The sequence below is a fragment of the Phascolarctos cinereus genome, unplaced genomic scaffold (assembly GCF_003287225.1).
Source record: "Phascolarctos cinereus isolate Bilbo 61053 unplaced genomic scaffold, phaCin_HiC Scaffold_1;HRSCAF=81, whole genome shotgun sequence".
Lineage (NCBI taxonomy): Eukaryota > Metazoa > Chordata > Mammalia > Diprotodontia > Phascolarctidae > Phascolarctos > Phascolarctos cinereus.
This window is the reverse complement of record NW_027555514.1, coordinates 244,887,965-244,910,933: the sequence shown is the minus strand read 5'-3', so window position 1 is coordinate 244,910,933 and position 22,969 is coordinate 244,887,965. Positions and strand designations below refer to the sequence as shown.

Here is a 22,969-nt window from a genome sequence, read left to right as displayed (position 1 = left end):
CAATTTTTGATGGGACGTTATGCACTATATGCATAAATATATACTTTAGCTTGTATTCAAGTTGCTTATGATATGATTGCTATATATGTATATGTGCATACAGATATCCATATCCATACGCATACTACACATACATATGTATATACATGTATTTGTATATATACACCTATACCTATAACTATAAACATATAAGAGCAATCACTGGATCTTCCCATACTTATTGGTTAATTCATCTATAAGTTTGGGCAGAGTAGTTCTATATCTATCGTTCCATGAAAGATCCAATCTCATATGCTTCCACATGGCAAAATTTCTGTTAAATCATAGGAATTTCACCCATGGGCAAAGCACATGTCATGGTCCATTTACTCTGTGTTCTAATTCAACAGGAGTAAATGTTCCAATACAGATCTGGTTTGAGCCTCCAGCCTCCTCACTGCTCCAGACATCAGTGTCCTCAGCAAAGCTCACCTTTCTGAAAGAGTAGATCTCACACTACCAGTCCTCATGAGCAGGCTCTGAACCTCTTGAGTGCCTGTAGTCAATCCAGACAGAGAGCCATGATGGCTGAGAGGGAGGTCAATAGACTCAGAGCTTGTATGGAGACTAGTCATTGACTGGTAGCTTGGAGTGTCCTTGCTGCCAGCAGACGAGCTGCTCAGATTGGCAGCCCACACAAGACCACCTGAAGTGAAAGAGTGAACCGATGCTGGGCTGGAAGCCAACGAGTGGCTTAAGCTTATAACATCTGTCGTTAAGTCTGAGGGTTTATTGAAGAGAGGGCTGCTGCCTTCACTCTGCCCACCAGCGCTGCCCAGGCTGCCTGTACCCGACGATGGAGACTCCAGACTGCCTTGTCGCGCTAATGTGGTACTAGGGCTGGGCATTACTGAGGAGGATTTCACAACCTCAGAATTAGGTGCAGAGGCAGATTTGCCACCCGCCTTGGCACCAAACAACCTAAAAGAAAAACAAATAACAACTTCAGTTGTTATTCAGAGAAACTAATATCCACATTCAGTATTCAGGGTACAATATCTACAGAGCCCAAGCATGTGTGTTTGTGGTAAGCAAGAGTGGTGAGAAAACATCGTTTTGGTTTTGAGTGTGTACACTTTGTATTTCTGAGTTTTCTGATGAAATGCCAGCAATTGACTCTTCCCTCAGAACACAGAGGGCTAAATTACTCATACACCCAGGGAGGTCAAGGCAGAGCTGAGCCAAACAAGAAGATGTCTGGCTTTAATGTTTTTTTAATTAAGTTAATAGATTATACTTTCACCCAAAATTAATATTTTAACTATTCTTGCTATTAAATTATTTATAACATCATATTCTCAAAAAGGCTTCAGTTACTTCAGCACAGAACACTCACAAAAGGGGACTTTCTATAGTTTATTCAAAATTTAAACAGTTGCTTAGGACAATTTTTGGAGGTTATTCTGAACAGCTGGTGGCTTCATTGGCTGCCAAGTAGTGTGTAGTTAGCCTCACTATTGGGCACTGAACGAAGCAAGTCAGATTCCTTGCAATGTTTCCTCAGATGAGCAAAAGGACTGCATGTGAGCTGCCAGGAGTTTCCTGAAATATACATATGGAAGTATAATGATGATATGAAACACATGATGCCCTGCTCCAAGGCCATTGGAGATGATTTAGGTGATGGAAGTCGGACGGCAATTCAGAAAATGTTTTTGTTGTTTAGATGCAGGAAATAAAAAAAAAATACTCTGAGTGAAATTTCATTCATGTAAATGTGGGGTCTCTGTGAAATGCAGCAATGGTATAATGATTATTGTCTTAGTTACAATGCAATGCATAATTCTCCACAGTAGAATATTTCATAGCTAATAAGCAAAAACTATTTCATAGGGAATGGGCCACAGGAGGGCACTACTGGCTTTTACTTAAACAATAGAACTATTAACTCTGCACGTCATGCTTTTTTTTTCATAAAGAATCAACATTTCAAAAAGAAAAATCTACATGAATTAACATTTCTATTGAAGAAAAAAACCTCAAATCCTCAAGTTCTTAAAAAGTACCATGCATTAGAAGTTGTCTAAAATATAAAGGTAAATGTTTCAATATCTGCCATTTCAAAGGCACAAAGAACTTTAGTTTAAATTATAGGAAGCAAACAAATGTAAGCACAATTTTAGAAATGGGAGGGATCTTGAACATCACCTAGGTTAACTCTCATTTTGAAGAAGAGGAAGCTGGGATCCAAAAGGACATAGCCATTTATTTAACTTCACTGAGAAAAAGATTTAAAAATTAATAATCAAATTTATTTTATTACATCATTGGGAATCCAATAATTTTCTAAAAAAATATTTCAATCCATGGCATAAATTCACTTTCACTACCCACTGACCAATGGTTTCTGTTACTCTGAAGTTTTGTTTATGAAATGCCAAAGCAGCCAGATGAAAAGTCAGAAAGTGAAGTTAATCACTTAAAAATCTGAATGTTTCCAAAGTGTCATTTGTGCAGAAATATCTACATGCTTTTGGCACCATGTAGACAATCTCAATCTAATCTGTTATTGTTTGGGACCTCACAATTTGGATAAGACAAGAAACATCATCCATCTACTCGTGTAACTGTCAGCTTGAAAACCATTTTCATTCATTGTTATCTCTTGTTCATTAATAGTCTTTAAAATAATGGACAGTGCAAAAAAAAAAAAACTGTCCTTTGCCAAAAGGGATTCACAAGCCATGCAGTGTGGAAAGCAAGAGTGGATATCTGAGGAATTTATATTAGACATTAACTATTAGTATTAATTCTATGTTGCTGTCATCTATTTACATAATGACATGTTTTTTTAAATTTTCATTTATTTATTTATTTTAGGCAATTGAGGTTAAGTGACTTGCCCAGGGTCACACAGCTAGTAAGTGTCAAGTGTTTGATTTGAGGCCAGATGTAAACTTAGGTCCTCTCAACTTCAAGGCTGGTGCTCCATCCACTGTACCACCTAGCTGCCCCCAACATAATGATATCTTAATCTCATGAAGATACATTCCTCTGATGAGTCCAGCTATAGTGAAATAGGTCCAAATGGCCACTTCTCACACTCTTTTTTGGTAATGTTGGAAATAACACATACACACACACACACACATATATATATATGTGTGTGTGTGTGTGTGTATACATATATGTATATATATGTACATTTATACATATATGTACACATATATATACATATATACATATATATACATATATACATATATATATATAATTTACTGACTTCACAGATTTCTAGTATTTGAAAAAATCTAAATGCAACTATCAAGATATATAAAATTTCCCTTTTGTGGAGTAGAAATGGAGGTGGGCAAATATGCCCTTTTTCAAAACCACACATGACTCCTTACCTTCTAAACGTAGGCGAGGCAATATCGGGATACTTGGAACCTGGCTGCCTGAGTCCTTGTGTTCCACATGCATTGGCAGAGGTTGGGCTGGATTTGGGGGAACTGGACAAAGAGACACTCTCTGAATCTGACACTGCCACCTTCTCCTTCTCCTTGTCTGTCTGATTGATGGTGACGGGACTGGAACGCCCAGACCCTATCTTGGTTGGCTCTCTCAGTTTGGTAGCCGTGGCCCCTCCAGATTTGCTACTCACGTTGGAGTCAATACTGCTGGTACTGGATCTGTGTCCACCCCGGCCAGGAATGCCACTTGTGCTAGATTTTGAAGGGCGTGGTAAGCTTCGGTACTGAAGTGTCGTCTTTGAACTCATGTGTAGCACGCCATCATCCTGATTTTGTGAACCATCCAAGCTGGTTTTTCTCCCTGCACTGGATTTCCCACCAATGGCTGCTGATTTGGGAATTTTACCTAGTGTTGCAGAACCACTGGTGATAGTTGCTCCGCTAGTGGTAATCATAGTAGATGATGCAACACCTGGCTTCTTAAATCCAAATGACCCAGTGGCAGTTGACCTCCCAATGCCCGATGGGGGCTTTTTCCCTTCATCTCCACTGCTTTTTCCTGCATCTGAAGGAGAGCGTTGTATGGATGTTCCTTTAAGGGCCGTTTTCCCTTTCTCAGAAGCTTTGGCATCATCTGTTTTTCCTAATTATAAAGACATACATGAGGATACATTTCTACATTTATGATCTTAATTACTGTCATTTTAGGAGACACCTGAAATGTATTTTCTATAAATGTTATCATTTCATAAAGATTTCTTTTAGGATTCTAAAAAATTCTCTCCAATATTAATTGACTCCAACTTCATCAATAAATTTTGGTAGCAAATCAAAGCTTTTAAAAAATCATCAGTTTGGCAATGTTGTTTTAGAGATATGAGGGGAAATGAAAGGCTAAGGGTAATCAACAAGGAAGGATAATGCCTTATTGCCTGCAGCCCATCTTCCTTTTTGTTCCCATAAGGCTCACAATAGCACATTCTTAAACAATTTAGAGCTGGAAGGAGCTTTAGAGTTCATCTACCTGAACTCTATCATTTTACAGACTAGAAAACAGATTCTGAGAGGTTAAATATTTTGTCCATAGTCATTTAGCTAGTACCAGGCAGAGCCAGGATCAGAACCCAGGTGCTTTGATTCCAAATCCAGGATTCTTTGTTTTTTACCACATTGTTCCCTAAATGTAACTGTCACAAACATTTGCTTATGCTATATTGGAAGCAGTTCATTTAATCCATGTCTCAGATAATTCTGAATACACCATTATTATGAGAGTAAGGCAAAAAAAAATGGTTAAGGGAATTCACTACAGTCTCTCTTCCTCAACACACATGTCACTCATAAACACAAAAAAAGCTTCATATTTTCATGGCTCTCCACACTTCAGAGTCAGGAAACTATTTGCAGCCTATAGCATCTGTGGTGAAACTCAGTGATCCATATAACACAAAAAACTTGATAAGAAAGTCCAAAGTTATTGCTAAGTGAACTTCTTTTGTTTCAGCTGGACCAAGAAAAACTACAGCAGAGGAATAGCCAACTGGTTGCTCTAGTATCTTACAGGTTTTTACCTGGATCCATGTTTGAAATACATGGGAAAATATGGATGTTTGTGTTGTCTGTGTATTGGGGGGGTGAAAAGAAAGAGGTGAGGAAGAGGGAGAATGGGGAGGGAAAGGGTAGAGAAGGGGAGAAAGAGAGTGGAGAGATGGGGAAGAGAGGAGGGAAAAGAGGAGAAGAGAGGGGGGGAGGGAAGGAAAGGGAGGAAGGAGAGAAAGGAAGAGGAAAAGAGAGAAAGGGAGAGCAAAAAAAGGGGAAGGGAAGGGGAACGGGAGAGAAGAGAAAGAGAAAGGAAGAGAAGGGGGAAATAGGTGGAGAAAGAGGAGTGAAAAGGTAAAGAGGGAAGGGGAACAGATAGACATATAGAGAGAGATAGGGGATAGAGGAGGAAGAGAGAGAAAAGAGGGGAAAGAGGGAGAAAGAGGGGGATGGGAGAGAGAAAGAGAGACAGAGAAGGGAAGGGGAGGGAGAAAAGAGGAGAAGTGGAAAGGGGGACAGGGAGAAGTACTTTGCAAGAATGTGAAAAAAAAATTTATGAATTATCTCCCACCTCTGTGTATTTGACAAATGGTTCTTGGTGCCTGGAATGCATTCCTTCCTCAGTTTTGCCTCTTGGAAATCCTAATTTCTTTCCTGGTTCAACTTAAGGGCTTTCCTGATTTCCTACAAAATCAGACCTACACCCAGAGCTACAAAATCACTGTATTTGTTTTGTGTACATGTACTTATCTGTGAACACATATGTTCACACAAATTACTAGGAATTTATTTTGTACATAGATAGTTATCTATAAATATGATGCAGTCACCTAGAAGAATGTCAGACTCTTGAGGGCAGGATTGGCTCACTTATGCATTTTTATACCGAGTGATTAACTCAGTTCCTGGAATATAGTAAGTGCTTAATGGTTCGTGGATTATTTACCTACCTCAGGGTCACTGTGAGGAAAGCATTTTGCAAACCTTAAAGTGCTATACAAAAATGAGTTATCATCATCACCATCATTGTAATTGATGGTGATCACTATCAATCTATCTATAAAAAAAATATTAAGTAGAAAAAAAATGACTGCAAACAGTCCACTTCACAGGCTTCAAAATATAATCCTACCAGGAGTCTTGAGACCACTGTTCCAGCTTTGTGCCTGGATGGTGTCCCTCCTTGGGCAGACATACCCCGCCTCCAAGAACCTGTCTGTGAAACCGACAGAGCTGCCTTCTGCCCTCCCTTCTCTGAGTCTTCTGTCAGTCCTGAGGGAGCAGCTTTCCACTTGCTGCTGTCCGCGTGGCCATCAAATTCTTCCTCGGGTTTCTTCTGCTCCTCTGTGCTGTCCCAGGTATCATCTGCTACAGAACATTTCTCTGAATCTGTCTTCAGCTATAAGAAATGCATCCCAAATAAGATTTACAAGCAATGGGGTATAGAAATCTATCCTACTCTACAGGAAAATGTAAGAGGAAGGAAATAGGGGCAGCTAGGTTGTGCAGTGGATAGCGCACCGGCCCTGAAGTCGGGAGGACCTGAGTTCAAAACCGGCCTCAGACCAAACACTTTACACTTTCTAGCTGTGTGACCCTGGGCAAGTCACTTAACTCCAATTGCCTAAAAAAAAAAAAAGGAAGGAAATAAGAGAAGAGGGAGCAGATAGAAGGGAGGGCAGTTTAGGGGAAGGGGTATTCAGAATGCATGCCATCTTAGGGTGGGGGGAGGGACAAGATGGGGAGAAAATTTGGAACTCAAAATATTGTGGAAGTGAATGTTGAAAACTAAAAATGAGTAAATTAATAAGTATAAAAAAGAAAAGAAATAAAAGAAATTCATCCCAGAAAAGCTATAAAATGGGAGTTCAGACACAAGTTTGTGTTTTGAAAGAGAAAAACAAAATACTGGTAAGAGAAATCAGTAAGTTTTTAAATTTTTTTTATTTGTGTCCTTATTTACTAATGTTTCATTTGTTTTTGGTATTTTTTTTAGAATTATCATTATCATTAAAAATGCATGATGACACATCTTAGTACTGGTATAAATAAATATTTTCCCCAAATCCTGATTAAAATTCTCTAGGGAAGAACTAATGTTCAAAGGGAAATATAACAAGACTTCTAAAATTTCAAGTGAAAGCAAGAAAATGGTAAACACTGCCTATTAAACATTGTTTTTGCTTAACAGCTCAAAAAATCACTCAAGCACTCTGTTACAGAAACATTAGTGAAAAATAACCATCATGACCAAAATAAGATGCATTTTTTTTTCTAATGTATTATTTAGATTTGCCAGCAACAATAAGAAGAGTTTGAAAAAAGGTCTTTGGTTCTGTTAGGCTACAACCAAGAGAAAATTCATTTGCTCTGATGGTAGTCTATTTATATACAGCAAATTTCTCTATTCCCTCAGAGCTTTGAAACAACAGGGAAGAGAAGATAATCACAGAAAGGTTGGGGACAAATGCCCTACTCTAACACTGAGGTACTTGGAAGACAACGTGAAAGCCAGTACTGCAATGATCAATGACCTTGCTAGAACAAGTTGGATCTAATTTAAGCATTTTACAGCATTTTGATCTTTTATGAGCAGAAGTATGTTCCAATGTGTGGGTAAGTATATCAGCCCAATATAGGGTGACTATTAGCATGGACCCATGATGGTAATATTGCCCTTGCATATCCAAATGCACCTTGGCAATGATCTCTCCACACCCATGGATGTTAGGTGATTTGGTAGTAGAAGCCAAGAAGGAATATTGGCAAAAGAAAAGAGTGTATTTTTACCTGAGTGTTCTTCCTTGAAGGGGCTGTCATGTTGGAATAAGAACTGACAGAGGATCCAGTATTTAGGTCATCTGTGCTGAGGTTATCAAGAGTATCACTGAGTCCACTACTTACTGAGCTGCTATCATCCCAGCTAGAGGAAGAGAAATAAAGCAGGTTTTGTATAAGGTAGATACAACTTTAACCCCACTACAACAATCAACAGAAAAAAATGTGTGCATATATTTATTTACGCATAAATATACAATTGTAAACATGCATGTTCATGTGTGGATAAATACTCATACATTTACATGCATGTATATACACATATAAATATATAGATGCCTGTGTGTATACACAAACATACACAGTGTTCAAGCCTGGGCATTCCCAACAGAATTCTCCCCTACCAGGCTCATCGTAACTTTGATCCTTAGGAAGCAGAGAGTATTGAATAAATCATTCTCTCTGCCAATGTGGCAATTCATACTTATGTTAAGATTTGAACTCCAGATCACATATACACATATCACAAAGGCAAGTAGATTATATAATGTATATGCAGGTGTCCATTTGCATGTGTATACTCACAAATGTATATATTTCTATATACATTCACATATGTACACACAAAATGTATGTCATTGAAAATGTTTTCAAATAACATGTAAGAGAATATGTTTCCACTCCTAATTCGAACAAGTTCTTCTTTAAATTATGAAGCCATTGGCACAAATGCAATTGTGGAAACAGTGTATCTATGACGGCTTCCATATGAGTGGACCTAAGATCAACCTTGGTAATAAGTATTGTCAATAGGATAATGACATATAACAAGCCACAATGAAGTTACCATAACAGCATCTGTTGTGGAGAACTGAAGAAATACATTTTATGATTTTTGATAATAGTGATCATACTCCCTCAAAAATAAAAGTTGTTTTTCATGTCAGTCCTATAAGATAGTTAAATGAAAGTATTATTAGCTTCCCCCTCCCTCCCCCACAAAAGGCACCAGAAAACTGACGCTCTGAGAGTTGATGGCTTTCTCATTATTAACACAGCTAATAAATGTCGGAGAAAATATTTGGACCATAACCTATGACTCCAAATGTAGCACTATGCTATACCTTCAACATAAACTTTGAGATGATGACATCAATGGTAGGGTGGATATAGAGAAAGACAGGAAAATTGGCTGAAAAAATCAGTTAGGAGATTTAAAATGATTTCTCCTTCCTCAAATTTCTCAGAACACTTAACTCTGCAATTTACCCATTATCCTTTGTATTATACCACATGAGTAGCACAGTCCCCTGGAAGATATAAGCACATAATATACTACAGTTCCTGGCACACAATGGGTGCTTAATAAATGAGCACTTAATGATTGATAATAAAATGGCTGTTGAATGACTGAATGAACATATGGAGAAATCAAACAAGTCGAACCTTATGAATGATTTGAATATTACATGGGTTTTTGTTGTTGTTGAATCATTTCAGGTGTATCCAACTCTTCATGACCTCATTTAGGATTTTCTTGGCAAAAGTACTGGAGTGCTTTGCCATTTCCTTCTCCAGCCCATTTTACAGATGAGGAACTGAAGCAAACAAGGTTAAAAGAGTTGCCCAGGCTCACATACCTATTAAGTGTCTGAGGCCAGACCTGAACTCATGAAGTTGAATTTTGTTGATTCTAAGCCCAGTTCTTTATCCACTGTGCCATCTAGCTTCCATGATGTACATGGATGGGTACATCATGGAATATTGTCTCATAGGAGAGAGTTGGAAGATATCTAATATAATAAGCAATGAACAATAGCACAGAAAACAAAATTGACCATATCTTTACAGACAGAAAATTACTGATAAATGATGTAACAGTCATTTCAGAAGCAGATATCTGGGCAGAACTGGATCCTTTACTGATTACAGTAAGGGGCTAAATGAATGCCAAATCCAAAGAAAGCACAAAGACATAAAGATACTATGAGTTCCACCATTCCAAACCAATTTAAATAAATCCATCAAAAAAGAAAAATAAGGAAATTGACAAAAATGAAAAACTAATAATAATATCATCTCTAAGAGAAATTCAGCAAAGGTAAATTGTAGAAATAAGGACAAAACATCCTGAAAATTGTGGCAGCCAATAGACCTTCAATTTCCTTACTAAAGAGGGAGAAATGGTAGCCAAACATCACACCAATTTAGAAAATATTTATTTACAAAAGTATTACAGAAGAGAAGATTACAAATAGTAACATTTCTTAAAAATATACCATCAGAGATCCCGATCTAGATCACTCCAAGAATATTTGCCTGAGCTTCTTCTGGAACACGGGCTATTAATTGAGGAGATTTCACCATTTTTATCCCTACTGACATCCATCACACTGCTGCTCCTGGACATCTTTAAAATAAGCATCTTCATGCCAGATTCCTATACAACTCTTCCTTTCCCTTTTCAGCCTCTTAGTTCTAGAAGTTGCAAGATAATCAACAGTATCATTCTGGAAAGAGGCCTGTCAATTAGCTGTTCTCTGACTCCATTCATTATCTGATGGACCAAAACAGCCCTGGTTAGCCTCCCCTTCCTTATATGTGTTGTTTTCCTCTACTAGAATGTAATCTTCTTGAGGGTAGGGACCATCTTGGTTTTTGTAATTATATCCCCAGAACTTAGCACATAGTGCCAGGAAGATAGTAAGCAATTAATATTTATTTTTTATTCATTCATTCATTCATTCATTCATTCATTCAAGAAACAACCAACAGATGTAAAATTGGACAGTTCAACTATTATTTCTACATTGATCTACTTCTATTAGCTATGGGAGTAGAATCAACTAATTTGTATTCTACTAACTCAACATCTTAAATGGCATATGAGGAAATGCATATAATATTTCAGAAGATGAAATAAGAAGTGAGCCAGGATATGACTAAATTAATACATAAGAAGGCCATGATGGAGGTAACAAAAAATTTTTAAAGCATTTAGGAATAAGTTTTCAAAAAAATTTCAAAGAGGGAAGTTAAAAAAATCAAAGAAATGGGAATTATCCCCAATAGCATTCCTCACTCTCTCAAGCATATCCATTCATCAGGCAATGTACTGATCAATGAGCTGAGAAGACATCAGCTGACTTATGTGCCTGCTATAATAAATGAGAGGAGAAAAGGAAAGGTTTTATAGATGATTTCTCTGTAGCACACCATATTCTTATAGCCACATCACTGAGAAAAATAAATAACAGAAGACCTGAGTGTGGCTATTCTTAAAATTTCAAAAAAATTCCTCCAGTAGAATAAATACATCCTTAAAAACATCCTCAGACAAGACCTTTCTCATACAGATTAAGATCATATGTTACTGTTTGGTAGAGATGATCAAAGAGATTTTTTTTTAAATGAACTTCAAAAGTATTGGCATCAATAGAGGACATTAAAAAGGAAATAATTTGCCCATCCAAGATATGGGCCATCTCCGTAGAATATTTCCTGTGTTGTATCCGAACTAGAAAAAATAATTCCTTTCAATGACAGGTTTCTCTGAATGCTGCTTTATAATTACTTTGTCTTACCTGCATTGGGCTACAAAATCTCCCAGAAAAATGCTTAATAATCTCAAAGAGATCTGCTTAATTACCCACAGTACAAACACCAAGTGGATGACACGTGGATTACCTAGACAATGACATGTGGCTGGATGGGAAATTCATTAAAACAATGTGGTAACATACATTCATCCCAGACTGATCCCACAGGTAGATAATAAATAGAAGCCAAAATTCAATATGCAGTAAGAAGAGATTACAGTAGGTGATAGAAAGATAGCGAGTCCTATTTTACAAGTGAAGAAATGAACATGGTCACAAAGCTGTTAAAAGGTGAAGTCAGGTTTTGACCTTGCATCTGTGACTCTAAATCTAGCATGTTTTCTTCAAACATTTAAAAATATTTACCTCCAATTTGAATTTCTTTTCATTTACCTGCAGAGTTCTAATGCAGTTTTTCAAGTGGGCTTTTGACAAAGAAGTTAGATTGCTGTTCAGTTGTGTCTGACTCTTTGTGACCCCATTTGGGGCTTTCTTGGCAAACATACTACAATGTTTTGCCATTTCTCTCTTTAGCTCATTTTATAGATGAGGAAACTGAGGCAAACAAGTTTGAATGACTCGCCCAGAGTCACACAGCTAATACATGTCTGAGGCCAGATTTGAACTCAGGGAGAGGAGTCATCCTAACTGCAGGCTTGGCACTCTATCCACTAAGCCACCGAGCAGCCTCATAGATAATTTCTATTAAAAGCTATAAAAGGAAGTCCTAGCAGCAGCCAACACTGGTATCATAGCAACTACATACACTCTGACTTAAATCCATCTATAGTAAAGATTCAGACGAACACATGGCCTTCATGATTAACATTTTTAAATCACGAAAGTAGGTTGTGCTGTTAAAAGTTTTGTCACAAAATAGGAAGGTTAAAATAACATTAATAAGTCCTACAGAATCGTCTTGGACCATTGTATTGCTAAGAAGAGCTGTCGTTCACAGTTGAGTATCATGTAATATTGCTGTTACTTTGTATAACACTCTCCTGCTTCTGCTCATTTCACTTTGCATTAGTTCACTTAATTCTTTCCAGGTTTTTCAGAATAATGTTTTTTAAATGTAGAAAATAAAATACACTTCCACTTCTGGGAGCCAAGATGGCAGAGTGAAAAGGTAGTCGCTTTCACTCTCCCCATCAATCTCTGAAAACCCAGAAAATATCACCCCAGAAAAAAACCCTGGAACACCTGAACTAAAAGAAAGACTGGGAGTAGCAGGGCAGCAGCCCAGCAAACGGGTCTCCCAGTGCCTCATCAAAAATAAGGAAGGCAGAATTACAAGGGGCCCCAGGTGGATAAGCACCCTGCAGCATTCATCTGAAAGGAGGTGAAGAAAATAAGCTAAAGCTTCCTAAAGCCCCAGCCTTGCTGATTCCAACCCAACACCAGGTGAGCCCTGCAGCCTCCAATTGTGAAGGAATCCTGAAGCCCAGGTGGTAGAGCAGGCAAACACCAACACCTGGACCTCCCAGTGCCTCAGTGAGGGCGGGGGAATCACTGAAAACCAGCTCAGAAAACCACCAGGTGCCTCGGCACTCACCCAAAGGAATCTCCCAGTGCATTAGCAGAAACGAGGGAGACAACACTGCAGGGGCCCCAGGCAGATAAACACCCTGCAGCACCCATCTAAAAGGAGCTGAAGAAAGCTAAAGGAAAGGAAAAGCAGGCAACCTAGAATTGCCTGAAAGTTCCAGCCTTGCTGATTCCAGCCCAACATGAGGTAAGCTGCCAGAAACCTACAGCCTCCAATTGCCAGCATAAGAGGCCCCAGCACACAAAGCCAGTGACCAAGACCTAGGCTCCCAACACAAGAAGCTTGGGTCAGTACCCTCTGTTCCCCAGCAGGACACCTCAATCTGTTTAAAGGCCAGGGAATAAAGAAACACCATGAGTAAAAAGAAACATACCATAGATTCATATTATGAGAAGAGTGAAGATCAAGACAGAAATTCTGAAGAGGACAACATTGTCAACAAACCCACATCTGCAACAACAAAAGGGAATATGAACTGGTCTGAAGCCCAAAAAGCCTTCTTAGAAGAGCTCAAGAAGGATTTTAATAGTCAAATGAGAGAGGTAGAAGAGTCCTTCAAAAATACAATTGGCCAATTGGAAAAAAATACACTGAAGAAAACAAGTCCCTAAAAAACACAATTGGCCATTGAAGAAGGAAGTAAAAACTAACAGAAGAAAACAATCTGTTAAAAACTAGAATTGGACAAATGGAAACTAATGTCTCTATGAGAGAGCAAGAATCAGTCAAACAGAAACAAAAAAATGAAAAAATAGATGAAAATGTAAAATACCTCATCAGTAAAACAACCGACCTGGAAAATCGACTCAGGAGAGACAATTTAAAAATTATTGGACTACCTGAAAATCATGATGAAAAAAAGAGCCTGGACAGTATCTTTCAGGAAATCATAAAGGAAAACTGCCCAGAAGTCCTAGAGCCAGAAGGGAAAATAACGATAGAAAGAATCCACAGATCACCACCTGAAAGAGATCCCAAATTGACAATGCCAAGGAATATAATAGCAAAATTCCAAAATTACCAGATGAAAGAGAAGGTGCTGCAAGCAGCCAGAAAGAAACAATTTAAATATCATGGAACCACAGTCAGGATTACACAGGACCTTGCAGCTTCTACATTAAAAGACCACAGGGCATGGAACATGATATTCCTAAGGCAAAGGAGCTTGGAATGCAGCCAAGGATCAATTACCCAGCAAAAATGAGCATCATTTTTCAAGGGAGGAGGTGGATATTCAATGAAATAGGAGACTTCCAAACTTTCCTGATAAAAAGACCAGAGCTCAACAAAAAATTTGATCTTCAAGTACAGGACTCAAGAAGGACTTAAAAAGGTAAATGGGACAGAAAGATACAATATGTTGTTAATAAGGGGGGGGGTTTAAACCCCTACAAGGGAATATGAGACTTGCAACCCTTGAGAACTGTATTGTTATTACACCATGTTAAAGGGGTATACATAAAGAGGGTGGATATTAGTTGACTTTGATGTAATGATAAAAAAAAATCTAATCAAGTGGGTTAAATGGATCCAAATAAGTGGATCAATCTGATCTTAGAAAATGTACTGAGAAAGGAGGAGGCAGACAAGGGTAAATTACATTACAGGAAAAGACACAAAATCCTATTACAGCAGAGGGAAAGAAGGGAGGGGGGAGCATTGTTTGAACCTTACTCTCATCAGATTTGGCTCAAGAAGGGCATAATATAATCAGTTAGGTATAGAAATCTAACTTGCCCTATAGGCAATAGGAGGGAAAAGGGGAAAGAAAAGGGAGGGGGAAAAAGGGAAGGGAGAAAGCAGTAAGACTAAAGGGGAAGAAAAGGGAAAGGGATAATAAAAGGGAAGGGACTGAAGGAGGGGTGGTCAAAAAAAACACTAGTGAAGGGGGAAAGGAAAAAGGAGAAAGAAAAGCATAAATGGGGGAAAAAAGGATGGAGAAAAAGACACTGATAGTAATCATAACTGTGAATGTGAATGGGATGAACTCTCCCATAAAACAGAAACATATTGCAGAATGGATTAAAAACCATAATCCTACAATATGTTGTTTACAGGAAACACATTTGAAAAAGAGTGACACATACAGGGTAAAGGTAAAAGGCTGGAGCAGAATATATTATGCTTCAGCTGAAGTAAAAAAAGCAGGGGTAGCAATCCTGATCTCAGACAAAAAAAGCAAAATAGATCTAATCAAAAGAGATAAGGAAGGAAACTACATCCTGCTAAAAGGCACCATAGACAATGAAGTAATATCATTACTAAACATATATGCACCAAATGGTATAGCATCCAAATTCTTACAGGAGAAGTTCAGGGAGTTACAGGAAGAAATAGACAGCAAAACTATACTAGTGGGGGACCTGAACCTCCCCTCTCGCACTAGATAAGTCTAACCACAAAATAAACAAGAAAGAAGTTAAGGAGGTGAATAGAACATTAGAAAAGTTAGGTATGATAGACCTCTGGAGAAAACTGAATGGGGATAGAAAGGAATATACTTTTTTCTGCAGTACATGGCACATACACAAAAATTGACCATGTACTAGGGCATAAAAACCTCACAATCCAATGCAGAAAGGCAGAAATATTAAATGCATCCTTTTCAGATCATGATAAAAATTATATGTAATAAAGGGCCATGGAAAGATAGACTAAAAAATAATTGGAAACTAAATAATCTAATCCTAAAAAATGATTGGGTCAAACAACAAATCATAGAAACAATCAATAATTTCATTCAAGAGAATGACAATAATGAGACAACATACCAAAACTATGGGATGCAGCGAAAGCAGTTCTTAGGGGAAGTTTTATATCTCTAAATGCTTACATAAATAAAATAGAAAAAGAGGAGATTAATGAATTGGGCATACAACTAAAAAATAGAAAAATTAAAAATCCTCAACTAAACACCAAATTAGAAATATTGAAAACCAAAGGAAAATTAATAAAATTGAAATTAAGAAAACTATTGAACTAATAAATAAAACTAAGAGCTGGTTTTATGAAAAAACCAATAAAATAGATAAACCTTTGGTTAATTTAATTAAAAAAAGAAAGAAGAAAACCAAATTACTAGTATCAAGAATGAAAAGGGAAGCTACCACCAAGGAAGAGGAAATTAAAACAATAACTAGGAATTATTTTGCCCAACTATATGCCAACAAATTTGACAATCTTAGTGAAATGGATACATATTTACAAAAATATAAATTGTCCAGATTAACTGAAGAGGAAGTAAAATACTTAAATAACCCCATCTCAGAAAAAGAAATTGAACAAGCCATTGATGAACTCCTAGGAAAAAATCTCCAGGAGATGGATTTACATGTGAATTCTATCAAACATTTAAAGAACAATTAATTCCAGTACTATATAGATATTTGGGAAAATAGGTGAAGAAGGAGTCTTACCAAATTCTTTTTATGATACAAATATGGTGTTGATACCTAAACCAGGAAGAGTCAAAATAGAGAAAGAAAATTATAGACCAATTTCTCTAATGAATATAGATGCAAAAATTTTAAACAAAATACTAGCAAGTAGATTGCAGCAACTTATCACAAGAATAATACACTATGACCAGGTAGGATTTATACCAGGAATGCAGGGTTGGTTCAATATTAGGAAAACTATCAGCATCATTGAGCATATCAACACAAAACCAACAGAAACCACATGATCATCTCAATAGATGCAGAAAAAGCTTTTGATAAAATACAACACCCATTCCTATTAAAAACACTAGAAAGCATAGGTATAAATTGAGACTTCCTTAACATGATAAATAGCATTATCTAAAACCTTCAGCAAGCATTATATGTAATGGGGACAGGCTAGAAGCATTTCCAATAAGATAAGGGGTGAAACAAGGATGTCCATTATCACCACTGTTATTCAATATTGTACTGGAAACGTTAGCTTTAGCAATAAGAGAAGAAAAAGAAATTGAAGGCATTAGAATAGGCAAAGAAGAAACAAAGCTATCACTCTTTGCAGATGACATGATGATATACTTAGAGAATCCTAGAGAATCAAGTAAAGAACTACTGGAAATAGTAAACAACTTTAGCAAAGTTGCAGGCTATAAAATAAACCCACATAAATCATCAGCATTTCTATATATTACCAACAAAGCCCAACAGCAAGAGATAGAAAGAGAAATCCCATTTAAACTTACTGTAGACATTATAAAATATTTAGGAGTCTACCTCCAAACAAACCCAGGAACTCTATGAACACAATTACAAAACACTTTTCACACAAATAAAATCAGATCTAAATAATTGGAAAAACATCAGTTGCTCATGGGTAGGCCGAGCTAATATAATAAAAATGACAATCCTACCTAAGCTAATTTACTTATTCAGTGCCATACCAATCAAACTACCAAAATTATTTTATAGAGTTAGAAAAAATAATAACAAGATTCATTTGGAAAAACAAAAGGTCCAGAATATCAAAGGAACTAATGAAAAGAAATGCAGGGGAAGGTGGCCTAGCAATTCCAGATCTTAAATTGTATTATAAAGCAGCAATCATCAAAACTGCTTGGTACTGGCTAAGAAATAGGGAGGTGGATCAGTGGAATAGGTTAAATATGCAAGACACAGTAGTCAATGACTATAGTAATCTATTATTTGATAAACCCAAAGACCCCAGCTTCTGGGATAAGAACCCACTCTTTGAAAAAAACTGCTGGGAAAACTGGAAAAGAGTATGGCAGAAACTAGGCATAGACCCAAATCTCACACCATATACCAAAATAAAGTCAAAATGGGTTCATGACTTAGATATAAAGGCTGATACCATAAGTAAACTGGGAGAACAAGGAATAGTTTACCTATCAGATCTATGGAGAACAGAAGAATTCATGACCAAACAGGAGATAGAGAACATTATGAAAAGCAAAATGGATAATTTTGATTACATTAAATTGAAAAGTTTTTGCACAAACAAAGCCAATGCAACTAAGATTAGAAGGAAGGTAGAAAATTGGGAAAGAATTTTTACAACCAGTCTCTCTGATAAAGGCCTCATTTCTAAAATATATAGAGAATTAAGACAAATTTATAAGAACAAGCCATTCCCCAATTGATAAATGGTCAAAGGATATGAACAGGCAGTTCTCAGATGAAGAAATTAAAGCCATCTATAGTCATATGAAAAAATGCTCTAAATCGTTATTGATTAGAGAAATGCAAATCAAAACAACTCTGAGGTACCACATCACACCTATCAGATTGGCCAACATGACAAAACAGGAAAATGATAAATGTTGGAGAAGATGTGGGAAAATTGGAACACTAATACATTGTTGGTGGAGTTGTGAAATGATCCAACCATTTTGGAGAACAATTTGGAACTATGCCCAAAGGGCTACAAAAATGTGCATACCCTTTGATCCAGCAATAGCACTTCTAGGGCTATATCCCAAAGAGATCAAACAAATGGGAAAAGGACCCACATGTACAAAAATATTCATAGCAGCTCTTTTTGTGGTGGCAAAGAATTGGAAATTGAGAGGATGCCCATCAATTGGGGAATGGCTGAGCAAGTTGTGGTATATAAATGTAATGGAATACTATTGTGCTATAAGAAATGATGAACAGGCTGACTTCAGAAAAACCTGGAAAGACTTATATGATCTGATTCTGAGTGAAGTGAGCAGAACCAAGAGGACTTTGTACACAATAACCGCCACATTATGCAATGACAAATATTGTGAAACTGAACCCTTCTCAGCATTATGAGGATCTAAGACATCTCCAGAGGTCTCAGGATGGAAAATGCTGTCCACATCCAAAGAAAAAACTATGGAAGTCGAATTGCTATCACTTATTTTTACCTTCTGTTGAGTTTTGTTTCATCTTTCTGATGGTTCCTCCTATTGGTTTTAATTTTTACTTACAACTTCACTAATGTGAAAATATATTTATTGGGTATGTAAATGTAAAGCCTATATCAGATTGTGGGCCATCTTGGGGAGGGTGGGGGGGAGGAAGGGGGAGAAAAATTTTCAACTCAAAAGCATATGGAAGTGATTGTTGATGTTGTAAATCAAAATAAATTAATAAAATTTAAAAAAAATAAAATAAAATACAAAATATTATAAGAAAACCAGTTATATTAAAAATACGGTTTTTAAAATATATTAAAACAAAAACAATTTCAAGGCCCCCCAAATAAGAACTCCTATTATAGATATAAATAGCATTGTTTACCCTAGAGCTAAGGTTTTTTTGTAGCTCTCTCCTCCCTTCTGGCTCTCAGAATACCTCCCTTCCTTCCAACCACAGCTCAAAACACTCCGTCCTTCATAAGACCTTTCTCAGTTTCCCTCCTGTTTTGCCTCCATTCCTCCCTCTTAGAATTACCTGGCATTTACTTTGAATATCTTTGGTACATGCTTCCACATACACATGTTGTCCCCCTTAGAGAATCTGAGCTGCTTGAGGGTAGAGGTCATTTAGTTTTTGTCTTTGCATCTCCACTGCTAGCACATTGCTCATAGTGATTATATAACAAATATCTGTTGACTGATTGTGGAATCACTTAATGATGGTGAGGGGAGTATGCATGTGTGTTCTTTTTTGTTTTTTTAATGGGGTAAGTCCTTAGATCACAGTAGGTGCTTACTAAGCCTTCATTGATTGATTGAATTTCAAATTTCTGCATTAGTCTCAACAAATTATTTATTCCCTTTGGATTCTCTGTTGCATAGGATTTTCTAGTTGTAATTAAAAAATGAAAAGGAGATAGTTAATTTTCAATTATATTCAATAAATTTTTACTAAGCTCCAGCAAGGTACTATGCTAAGCTTCTGGGTTACAGAGATTAAAAAAAATAGTCCCTGACCTCAAGGATCTTCCACTCTTATTATATGTCCAGTTCAAGGATCTGGATGTGGTGACAACTTTGTTTCTGCTTTGGAATAATATGGTTTTAGTCTTTTGAAATTTATTATGGCAACCTTACCAGGGCTTTAGCAAGTAAAACAATACTGGTTCTATTCCAAGAAAGGAAGCAAATTAAAACAGACTGCCTTCAAATGTGTGTTTCCAGTTTGACATGTCTCCTGAATACACAATGTCATGGGTATTATACAAACAAAATATTAAGCAATTTTCACCTTGGCTAATGAATCATTCCCTTCAACTCTAAAGATCCAAATGCATAACTAAGATAGCCAAGAGTGAATTGTTGTGTTAGCAAACATCTTTCTGAAAGAAATATTCAATTACAAAAATAACATTGCAATCCCCAGAAGCAAATACTCCTCTGTTGGAAGCTTTTATGACAACAACAGTGCTGGCTGGCTATTTCAATGGTGCCTCTTTAACCTGCATGTCTCCTCTCCACTGGGCTCTGAATGTGATGACTCAATACTAACTACCATTCTGATGTGCCTGGAAGAGCATATTTATAAAGCACTGTGAGATGAATATATAGGGAATCTTTCTGTAGTCGTGTAAAGAATATAGCATAACTTCACAATAAAAACCAGATGTCCGCACATCATGCAGCGCGTCATGACAAGCTTTTCCTTGCTTTGACTTTAGATGGAAGAACAAATATAACAACATGAACTCTGGATTCTGGAATCCTAGAACTACCAGATACCTATCAAACTTTGAAGATACAGCTTTCAGAGATATAAGAAGGTCATGAATACATTGAACTAGTTATTCCCAGAAGGCAGAGCTGGGGAAAAAATATTACCAAGTTCAAGCAAAATTTAGATAGATTTGGGGGTAATATATGAACGATGAATTGTTAAGTATGAGTCAAAAATATTTATGGGTACTAGGTGGTACAGTGGATAGAGTGCCAGGCCTGGAGTCAGGAAGACTTGAGTTCAAATCTGGTCTTACATTTACTAGCTGTGTGACCCTGTGAAAGGTATTTAACTCCATTTGCCTCATTTTCCTTACATGTAAAATAAGTTGGAGAAGAAAATGATAAACCTCTCCAGTATCTTTGCTAAAACAAAACAAAAACAAAAAAAAATGGGGTTACAAAGAGTTGGGCATGACTGAAAATGACTAAATAACAACAAAAATATTTAAGGTACCTTCATGGCATTTCAAAACTGACAGAAGAGAGTCTAATTCTCTGACTTTTTATCTAAGCCCCATACTCATATTTCCACCTATCTAAAAGAGGTCACTAGGATACCTACCTCAATGAAATGTCAAACTGATTGTCCCAAATGAATTTAATCTTTCTCCTAAACCATCTTTCTCCTCCTTTCTCCTTTAGTTCTGTTAGTGGTAGCAATATTTGACCAATTTCCCATCTTTGAAACCTTTGTGGTATCTCTGACTCTCCCTTAGTTCTACTATCTAATCAGTTCCAAATTCAGTCAACTCTCACACTTCAGTCTCTCTTAAAATATACACATTCCTTTCCATTTCTACCATAGTAAAATCCCTCATTACCACCTGCTTGGAGAAGTATAATACCTTCTAACTTTTCTGTCTTCCTTCTCCTTTCCTTCTAATCCATCGTTCATACAACTACCATGCTAATAGAATTTCTCTATGTATTTAGTTAGGGTCATTTTTCCATTCAAAATTCCTTAGTGACTCCACTAAAATTCCTAGTCACCTTAGCTTTTCATAATATAATCTATTCAATAATATAGTATAATATAGTATATTTCATAATATAGTATTTCAATAATATAGCACCTTTCACAATATGGCACCAATCCACTTTTCCAGGCTAGTCTTTGTGTCCCACAGATGTTCCATATTTCCTTGCTTACATGACATTTATTGCTGATGTCCTATGTTTACCATATCATCAACTACTGAATTTCTACTCATATTTCACTGCCCGGCTAAAATAACAGTTTATCCTTAAAGCCTCCCTTTATCCTCACTTACTCTTCGAGAACAAAGACCAAGAACCAATTAACCAATCCCCACCAAACACTTTGTTCTTCTGTGATAACACAATCTTTCCTTTCTTCCTCAGAATGGATAACATCTCATTTGTGTTTAACTGGCATAATGATGCTGTCTTCTTTTTTCTCTGTGCCTTTTGTCCTTCTATTCTGTATACCTCAAATGTATTCCTTTCTAATTTCTACCTTTCAGAATTCTTACCTTTCTTCAAAGCGTACTCCTCTTTGGAACCTTCTATAATCTCTCAAACTAAAACCATTTCCTTCCTCCTCAAACATTCCTAGACCACTTACTCTGTCTTGCTCCTCTAACTTGTATCACATGTCTCCCAAGGAGACAAATGGGAATGTATCTAAAGGAACTAAATTCCACTGTATGTCTGTTGCATATCCTTGCTGTGCTAGGGCAAAGTTAACCTCTTTTCGTTAATTCTTCAATGACACGAGTTCTTCATTTTGTGTGTATGTGTGTATACACACACACAAACACTCAAGAGTTATTAATCTGGGGTCCTTGATATTTATTTTAAAATATTTTGATACTATTTAATATAATTTCCCATATAGTCCTACGTATGTCATGTTATGTACTTTATAATACATAGTACTTAATAATACTTATTCTGAGAAGGGGTCCACAGGCTTCACCAGACTGCCAAAGGGGTTCATGGCACAGAAAAAGTGAAGGATCCCTGGTTTAAATGATGTATATTCTACACATAAATAGCTGTGCCCAGATGTTGTTTTTCCAAGGTTCAGTGCTTTAGCTTGTCATGATTTGATAAAAATTGTTTTTCAAAAGTATTCTGACATTACACTTTTAAAAAGTATCTTGTAAATCAAGTGACTAATGGGGCTATTTGACAAATTTCCATGACAGCTACTTGTTAGAAATCTGCTACGGAGCAGGGATATTTAGGATTCTGAAAGCATATTAGTGTCTTAAACTGTGGGCTATCTTCCTGGATGCTTTCCTTAAGGTATATGAAATTGACACTAATGGATTCAGACTTTTGAATGATCTTCCCCCTTCACCACAGTGCATTACTAGGAAAATAGTTCCTTTATATTTTATTCTATTTTTTAAAAATTTTTTGTTGTTTTAATCATTTCTTTGATGTTTTTCTACTACTGATT

General features: G+C 36.7%; 1 protein-coding gene across 1 annotated transcript in view; it reads right to left on the bottom strand.

Annotated features, from left to right (window-relative positions):
- Positions 1-22,969, bottom strand: part of LOC110213178 (neuron navigator 3) — a 449,693-nt gene that overhangs the window by 111,382 nt on the left and 315,342 nt on the right. The window contains 5 exon segments of the mRNA XM_020993448.2: positions 472-960; positions 3,390-4,095; positions 6,124-6,141; positions 6,144-6,390; positions 7,782-7,914. Of these exon segments, the coding sequence (XP_020849107.1) occupies positions 472-960; positions 3,390-4,095; positions 6,124-6,141; positions 6,144-6,390; positions 7,782-7,914 (1,593 nt within the window).